The 8,701-nt window shown below is 32.0% G+C and overlaps 1 protein-coding gene and 1 pseudogene across 3 annotated transcripts; both read right to left on the minus strand.

Moving 5' to 3' along the window:
• Positions 1–242: 242 nt before the first annotated feature.
• Positions 243–3,443, minus strand: LOC111289942 (21 kDa protein pseudogene; annotated as a pseudogene). Its single transcript, XR_016346187.1, has 2 exons — positions 990–3,443; positions 243–902 (listed from the first exon to the last, which is right to left on the minus strand). The product of XR_016346187.1 is annotated as a 21 kDa protein pseudogene (transcript).
• A 122-nt stretch (positions 3,444–3,565) lies between these two features.
• LOC111289941 (uncharacterized) lies at positions 3,566–5,823 on the minus strand. 2 transcript variants are annotated; one of them, XM_022881308.2, is made up of 8 exons: positions 5,624–5,821; positions 5,373–5,519; positions 5,170–5,267; positions 4,859–4,931; positions 4,708–4,768; positions 4,537–4,622; positions 4,370–4,459; positions 3,566–3,765 (listed from the first exon to the last, which is right to left on the minus strand). In XM_022881308.2, exons 1-8 carry the CDS (start codon positions 5,726–5,728, stop codon positions 3,703–3,705), a joined length of 723 nt encoding a protein of 240 aa, XP_022737043.1. In that variant the 5' UTR covers positions 5,729–5,821; the 3' UTR covers positions 3,566–3,702. The 2 variants fall into 2 exon arrangements, with proteins under 2 accessions (XP_022737043.1, XP_022737042.1); XM_022881307.2 differs by lacking the exon at positions 3,566–3,765 and adding an exon at positions 3,943–4,252 and having other exon boundaries at positions 5,624–5,823.
• Between the last annotated feature and the right edge of the window lie 2,878 nt (positions 5,824–8,701).

Genomic DNA, 8,701 nt, shown 5'->3' on the forward strand with positions numbered 1-8,701 from the left:
AAAAAGCCCCTAGACCAAACTGTGATTTGATTTGTTATTGCATATCGATCACATGCCTTGATAGCTATTTTTAAGAGAAAATTACTAATGAATTTGGGTATTTTCCAGAATATAATTGAGTGCATCCCATTATTGAGGATGTAGAATATGCTAATGCATTTACAAGAAGAGAGGGAAAAGGTTACGAGATGAGGGCAGAGGAACCCGAGTGATGTCTCCAAAAGCACATCAAAATTTGTCCAGGTTGGTTTCACAAAAACTTTAGAGATTCCATGTCTAGATTTTATTAACACTTTAAAAACGAAAAATTAAAAGGAGATTTCTGTCAGCTTTGCCCAAGGAGGAGGTCTTCAAATTCGTGGCTAAAAATCAGTGGCAGAGCAACAGCATTACTATATTAGAGTGGGGGCAATTTGTCCCACTGGATTTGAAAACAAAACCTGTTTCATGTCTAAATAACTGTAGTTGGTGGGAACGGTTTAATTCTTTGCACTCCATCTGACGATTGCTTGAAGCTTTGAAGTTTATCATGTTTCAAAAAAGTGATTTCAACCATTTGAAATCCGATTAAATCTTCATTCAATTGATTTTAGTTTAAATTATTGTCTTAAAATTTAAGAAATTCTACTTTTCATGTCAGTCTCATCCTTAAAGATTTGCTTTGGATGATTCAAAGACTGAGCTTTCATGATACGTCTGACTGCTTAAGAGTGACGTGAGAAGAAGAGATAAGCTTTAAACACTACAATTATAAAGAGAGAACCATAAAAGAGAAAGGAAAAAAAAAGATGCTTTGGACCTTTCAACGTTGAAGATTTGCGTTAATTTGCCATCGTTAGCGTGAAAAAAATAGAAAAGGATTTGCGCTAATGACGTGCAAAATTAATAAAGAATTGGGTCGCCTGCGGGTAAAGCGAGTCTAAATCTGTCAAAAGGAAAATAAAATAAAATACTAGTAATCATATAAAGTTGGGTTCTGGTCGTTTAACCTTTCTTTAATGAGTCCAGTCCACCGTTGATTCTGGCCCCGGCCGTCCCTGCTTTTCTTCTCTTTCTGCTTAGCCTCAAAGTTAGGTTCTGTTCGTTTAAAGAGATTTCCAACTATATAATGCAAAATAATAGTAATAGTAATAATAACAGCCCAACTTGTCATTATACGTATAAAATAATAATTTTAAATACCCATGGATTTTTTTTTTTTAAATTACTGAAACCAGAACACAATTTGCACATATATGTATGCAGTCGTTTTCTTCCATCGTTCCATTCTTATTGTATTTATCTCTTCTTCGAGGGCAGCAAGAAATCAAAGCGTCAATCGGCCATATCGAAGTGGTATGATTTCACATGCAACACGCAACAAAACAGCGGAAATTAATGCTACGTTTAGGGACAGTACTTACTCTAGCCATGTCTTTAAGCCAAGAGAAGTGACAGTAAACTGATCTGATTAACCAAAATAATTCACAAGTCACAATCTTAGAAAGTTCTTCTGCATTTCTAACCTGTACTGGGGTCTCGTCCCGGTCTGTTGATGCCTCTGTTTTGTTTCTTTCCTGGAGAGGACTTTACTGTTTTTTTTTTCTCTGTTTTGTCCTGTGGGGTTGGCTTTATCGCTTTGCTATTTGCTAGCTGGGCTGAATCCGTTCCAGCTTTGGACCTTCTAGTACAACTTTGCTTTCCTTTACTTAACTTTTTTTTTTTTTTCAAGACTTAACTCTTTCAAATTAACGAAATCTCATATGGGTAGGGACAGATTTATGGAAGGTTACAATATTTTTTGATGGAAAAGAAAGGGTTCATTTACGCTAAATTCTATTATACAGAATATAGAACTTTACTATCATACAAGGCGAGGAGTTTTCTTTTTTTTAGCATAGATTTGGACTCGTTATATGATATTGTTACGTTACATGCAATCCAAGCAGGCCGAGACCCTTTTAGACGAACTCCAAACTGTCACAGACTTACTTAAAGACACCAATAACGCTTTTATACATAAACCAGATATTCTCCAGGTTCAATCTAAGGCTTTTCATTAGGTGCAGCAGCTCGGTGTCTTGCTGCAAAGCGATTTACTAATGCAAGCGCATTGCTAGTAACTTGAGCAACATTGACGACCCTGCGCCTTATTGCAACCTTGATGTTTCCATCCATGACGTGGCCTGCGAAGCCATCAAGGCAAGTATTTTCATCTGTTAGTGCAGCACTGACCCATGTCTGCACGTTGCTCATGTGCCACATGAAGTCCTGACCAACAGCTCGTCCCATATGGCTGAGTTCCTTGACTGACTGGCTAAGTCTGTCTACACTATCACCCATGTTTTCTACGCAGTCTTTCACAGCTTGACGCTCTCTAGGCTTGATGCCCCTTACTTGAGTCATCTTGGCAACAAAAGCTGCGGCTGACTGAGCCCTGGAAAGGCTGACTGATAAGGCAGTTTGAGCGAGGTGTTGCTCATTTTGTTGAATTGCTCTAGCATAACCTGAAAGGCATTGGACACATAACGCAGGATACCTTGTGGCTTTGCAGGATGCCACGATGTAGTCTGTTGGGCTTGAATTTCTGGTAGAAGCAGATGCAGCTATGCCTGCCATGTAAAGGGCAAAGGAGAAAACTAGTGCCAAAATGCCCAGTCTTGCCATTTCTTTGAAGGAGAAGAGATAACTGAAGAGGGTGTTGATGAAATGAATAGAATATGGGAATTTATTTACACAGAATCCAAAATCTTGTTCCCTATCTTCTTTTTGGATTAAATAAAATGTGTCGCATGCTTTCTTTCCCTTGGCTTCTTCCTCCTCTAAACTGCTTTTTCATATTCTCCTTTTGCGGTGATTGTTTATTATTTTTCATTCTGTTAGGTGACAAGCCATAATTGGCCAAATCTTCTTTTGTTTTGCTTTTAACAGCAGGATACAATTTGAATAGTTTTGGGATAAAAGCACAATAGCACGGAATTTAGCGATCAAGCAGTGATGAGGGTTGAAATGTGCTGGTCAATGTTTTGTTGATCTAACGCACCAAGATCAAAACAAAGGAATATACATTTGGATGGTCTTGATCAAGCAAATATCATAAACTACCATTTAGAACATTTCAACAAACCTGCATCGAACCACAGTGAAGGATGGGTGTAAAAGTTGAGGAACATGGAGAATAATATTCCCCAAACAGAGATCGTCCCCACGAGCTTGCACTCTCTACAAAGCTAAGCGTATGAGTGCAGAAGCTGATAAATGGATGGTTCTAGATTACTTTAGGTGACAATATTATTACCCGTCGACTCGTTTTTCAAGTTTAGCTAGCAAGATTTCAAGTGAACCCCAAAGCTTCCCTCGATATATGAGCATATGAAATCACCTAAAGACTCCAACTAGCCAATATATTATTCCAACCACTGTGCAGTTTCCAGGACTTTCTTTTTCATTTTCATATAATGTGAAGATATTTATTACTAGTATATTATTATTTGCTAATACCAAATAACTCTGTTCTAATTCATAATCGATTCATTTGACGTGAGTCCATCTTCAAGTAATTTGAATGACGAATCATTTCCCTCTCTTGTTTGAGAAACAACAAAATTCTTGTATAAACTCTAATTGCAAACCATGTCTTTGTACATTTAAAGTACTAACCTGATTTAAGAACAATACCTTAGTCTATGGAAGTACAGTGAAGTATATTTAGACATGTGTATACTATAACGTCAAATACTTGAGAACAGCTCCACGAACCTTTTCCATGAAAGCTGCTGCTTGTTTCTGCATGTTCAAAATAAACGATTGACCTAAATTATAGGAGTTCAGTCTGAGTTCGAAGCAGTTACTAGCATGGTAATAGATTATAAATACATGGTGCACATTTTTTATCAAAGTTTTAGGAGAAGCCCAATTAAAATTTTCACGGTTGCTAAGAGGTCACACCAAAGCAACAGAAGATATCAACTGAAAACACATTGAATGAGAGTCATGAGACAAATGGATATAAAATAACAGATATATAGAGAAAATAAAAGAACGCTGATTGCATGAATGTTTTGCATGAACAACTCTGGTCTATGTAGTTGGCTACTCATCAAACAAATAACTACAAGTGCTAATCTTAATTCAGTTAGGTTTTCAAGAAAACTTAAGAAATATCATTTCAGATATTTTATAGAGGTTATAAAGAGGGGATGCAACACTCTTCTTGTTGAATAAAGACACAAAAGAAGGCCAAAGAGTCGATTTTCCTTTTTGAAGAGAGATGCTGAACCAAGAAGAAAATTGTTAGAAGATGAGCTAGAGTGAGATACAAAGAAATGGAAAAAAAAATTAAATTATGCATGTATGCAGGTAAGTACAGAATCTTGAGGACAATGCTAACCTGGTTACCCATGTGTGCATTTGCTATGTTTTCATCAAGAAGTGTCAATAAGGATCTATTTAGTTCATTGCGTTCCACCATCTCGAACAACTGCATGGCAACACAAAAACTTAGCTGACCTGCATAAAACTAGAAATATAGAAGGGTCTCAACGAGTGGAAACATACAGTTGTTTTTATATCCTTTGATGTCAAAATTTTGGTAAGGCTTTGCTTTGCAGTTATTAGGTCTGCTTGCATTTTATCAAATGCTTCTGTGATCAAAGGACCAAGGATCATTAGTAAAAAGGAACAACACATTAACTCTTTAACCATAGGTTGTATGGTCGAAAAACATACCTGTGCCTTCTTGTAAGGCCTTCTGTAATGCCTCCAACTCAATCAATCTGTCCTCCATATCCTACAAAATTTACCAGCTCTTACATTTCCAATTCCCTGAGGTTAGATAAATAGAGGATTATCACAAACATAAAAGTGTTTTAGAACAAACCTCGGTCTTTGAAACAGCAAACCGAATCTGCCCTATCTCAAATTTGAGGTGGGAGAAAAATTCCTCATTCAATCTACATAGTTTGCAAATAAAGTTGGTGTTTTAAGTCAAGGCTTATAGTAAATGGCAATGAAGGGAATAAAATGCAAAGCAGCATTCAACTAAGAAATCCTAAAAGACTAAACTTCTCAATAAAATTCAATTGTTTTAACACAATTCAATATCAAAGGAAGCAAAATAGCAAACAACTAATATGCAATTTCAAGAAACAAGGATTTAACATTTTTTTCATACAAAATTAAAGTACAAACCGCTGCCTTAATCTTGCAATCTCAAACTCAATCTCCTGAGCTTCAGTGTCAAGAAAATATTCAATCAACTCCCCTGGAGTATCGGGTATTTCCCTGGACTAATAATAAACCACAAGAAAAAAATAAAAATACAACCCAAAAAAGAAAACTAACTGAATAAACAGTAGTATTCCATGAAGAACACTTTAGTAAAATAATTGTACTTGGCGAAGAGCTTGGCGACGCTCTTTTTCTTGGCGTAAATGCTGCTCAAATGCTTCTCGAGCCTCTGCGTCTCTCTCTAGCCGTCTTTTAAACTCGAGACGAGCCAGGTGTCCTGTTTGCGGCGCTCCAAGTATACCTTCAGGGTCCTTCCTTCGATTAAAAAAAGAAAAAATATTTCAATCCAAAGCTTCAATTCGATTTATCAAACATTCAAACCCAGAAAATTTTATATAGTTTTGTAAGGTTGTACCCATTGGACGCAGGAGACTTTGAACCTGAAGTGCGTTCGTTTTATTGTCGTCGAACGCAAGGCGGCGGTAGCGGAGACGGCGATACCCATTGAGAGAGTGGCCATTGCTAGTGGCTGTTTCGTAGAAGCTCTTTCTGCTTCTGGTTTTTTGTGGGGTTATTTGAAGGCGTGCCGACGGTGTCTTATCCGTTAGAATATTACTTTTTAAACATGTTCGTACGTTTTCAGTTATGGTCGATTTAGTGATGGGAATAACGGCCGTTGGATTGGGTGGATTTTCAGCTATCATCTGCACCGTTAACAAAGGAGTGTTACCTTCTGGACTCCCATGGCCCAGCTAGAGCAGCTTTGGGCTTTGTGTTTGGAGGCTTGGCGATACCTCCACACCCAACCCAATATATATCCAAGCCTAAATATATACCACAATCAACAAATAAAAAACAAAATTTATTGTTATTATTTTGTAAAATTATTAGCTTTTTTAATCCGTACAATGCACAGACATTTTTATTAAATTTTTCATAATTTTAAATTTATTTTTTAATTATTAATCTAATATTTAATCATACATTTGTAAACGTTAAATTATAATTAAATGACAATTATATATAATATATTATAAATGATATTGTTTATCTAAAAAAAGTTTAAGCTTTTGTAAATTTTCAAGAATTATAAAAATCTTTTCTTTTAATAACAAAAATATTTTCTTCAATTCATTTGCTAAATACTAAAGTTTTGCTATCAAATTTTTATTGTTTGATAAGAAATCAAGAATCAATATTTAAATAGTTAAGATTAATTATTGTTTTTATGATAATGTTGATATAGGTGTGTGTGTGTATATATATTTTTATATATATTTAATTGAACAACAAATCATAATTATTAATTTAGTTATAACCATTTATTTTTTATTGTTTTTTATTTTTGACACACTTCAAGTAATCATTACATAAATATATTGGACTAACAATTATTTCTATATATGTCAACAAAATAAAGTTATTTTTTAGATAAAAGGAAACAATGATTCTTCTTTATGTTATGCTTAAAAATATATTTTTAAAAATTTTCTTATTTTTAATAATTTTAAACATAATTGATAGTATTTTTTGTGAGTTAGATATGGTAATAATCATCATTCTTCTCATACCATCCATTATAGATAAAAAAAATTCAATAATAAAAAGTATAACACAAGAAAATAGAGAATATAAGTTTATATATTAATTTGTCAAGATTAAAGATATGTAATAATAATAGCAAATATGTTAATAAATTACAAAAAATAAAAACATTAAAAAAATGAATAAAATAAAAAATATAATACGAAAAGTTAATTATAATCAACTTAAGCAAAATTAAAAATAATATAATATAATATATATATATATATATTAGATTAGATAAAGTATTATATTAAAACGATATATAATTAGATAAATTGATATAAAATAAGATCAAACTCACACAAATGACAATTATTATATTTTCAAAATAACACAAGAACGATGTAGATTTTATTCTAAAAAACTATCAAATCATTTGTTATTATATAATTAAAATAATTATTAAATTAACTAACGATAATTTCATAAATTGATTTGTGAAATTTAAAATTTTAAATATAATGCAAAACATAATAATTCTAGGAAAAAAAAACTTCACCCTTATGTGTGGTCTAAAGTATAAGCAATATCTTGCAAGAAACAACAAATTACCAATAGTTTGTAACCAACAAAATTGAAATTTATGACCCCTTTGTTGTCCATTTCGACAAGTCATATTATTCTGGTCTAATTTCACACATAGATCAACCTTTTCGACTTATGTTTTATGTCGTCTACATCTACCGAATGATTTATTAATATATTTCGTGTGACAAAAAAAAAAAAAGAACAATGAATATTAGCTTGTTCGTTTTGGTTTTCTGTCATTGACTGCTTCATTCTTCAAAAGTTTCAGCAAAACGAAAAAGGGTCAAGAAAAAGGCAGGCACGTAATCAACGGTGCAAGCTGTCCTTCCAATAGACTATTCTTGATTGAAAGTTCTGATTTTCTTGAAATTTCAATGAGAAAATTAGTCATATCGACGATGTGCTGTTAGCTCAATAATATTAAAATTAAAAATTTTGAATTCAAATTTGAGGAACCTAATAATAATATAGATTCAACGAGTATAATAAAATATGACAAAATCAAACCTTAAAAAGTCAGTTAAATGGTTAAACCATAAACTAAATATCCCATTTTATGTATGTATAGCCAATTATTTTCAGTCCATATCATCTCGTTGTAAATTACGTGCCTACTTTTCGGCCCTTAATTGTTACTAATAAAAGGATGCCTTCCTATGGTCCAAAACAGAATGAGGTAATTGATTTTAAATTTGTTATTCGAAATTTAATTTTAATTTGATGAGTTTTAATTTTTAATTTTGAGTTTAATTTTAAATAAATATCAAATTATTTGAATTTGTTTAATTAGTTTAATTTATTAAATAAAAAATAAAATTGATTTCAAAATCGATTATTTATATTTAAATTTTAGTTCGAATTAATATATATAAAGATAAAGTAATAACTTTTTTATTAAAATAATAAAAATATATATTTAAATATAAAAATTTAATTTAATTTATAAATTATTCAAATTTGATATTAAAATTTTTAAATTTAATTCGCTTGATAAGTTAAGTTATTAGAATTTAAATTCGACTTGATAATATCAAAATAAAAATTAATTTTTTTGCACAAAAAAATTTTAATAATTTAAAAATATTAATATACCATTTATATTCTTAATAAAAAGAGATAGGTAATCGCCTATTAACATAAATATAATTAATCATGTAGGTAAGAAAACCATACCTTTCTTTGCAAATCGGCTATTGCCAAAGTATGGAAAAGAGAAAATGATATTCCCCAGAATAAGATTACACACCGGTTGAAACTATTCATTGACCAATTTCATTGAAAATAGGATTACTTTCCGACAATTATATACAACTAATCTTACATTAAGACTTGTCCAACCGACGTCAGAAAAAATAAAATATTATTTTCATTTTTTAAT

This window comes from Durio zibethinus, chromosome 11, assembly GCF_047325235.1.
Source record: "Durio zibethinus cultivar Kanyao isolate XHJ-2024 chromosome 11, ASM4732523v1, whole genome shotgun sequence".
NCBI classification, from domain to species: Eukaryota; Viridiplantae; Streptophyta; class Magnoliopsida; order Malvales; family Malvaceae; genus Durio; species Durio zibethinus.

What these genes read in the sequence shown, in the direction of transcription:
- LOC111289941 (XM_022881307.2), bottom strand. Translation starts at nt 5,728, where the DNA reads ATGGCCACTCTCTCAATGGGTATCGCCGTCTCCGCTACCGCCGCCTTG. An exon ending in ATTGCAAGATTAAGGCAGCG is followed by an intron (nt 4,932 to 5,169) that starts GTTTGTACTTTA and finishes CAAACTATGTAG; the next exon opens with ATTGAATGAGGAATTTTTCT. An exon ending in CAAAGGATATAAAAACAACT is followed by an intron (nt 4,460 to 4,536) that starts GTATGTTTCCAC and finishes GTTGCCATGCAG; the next exon opens with TTGTTCGAGATGGTGGAACG.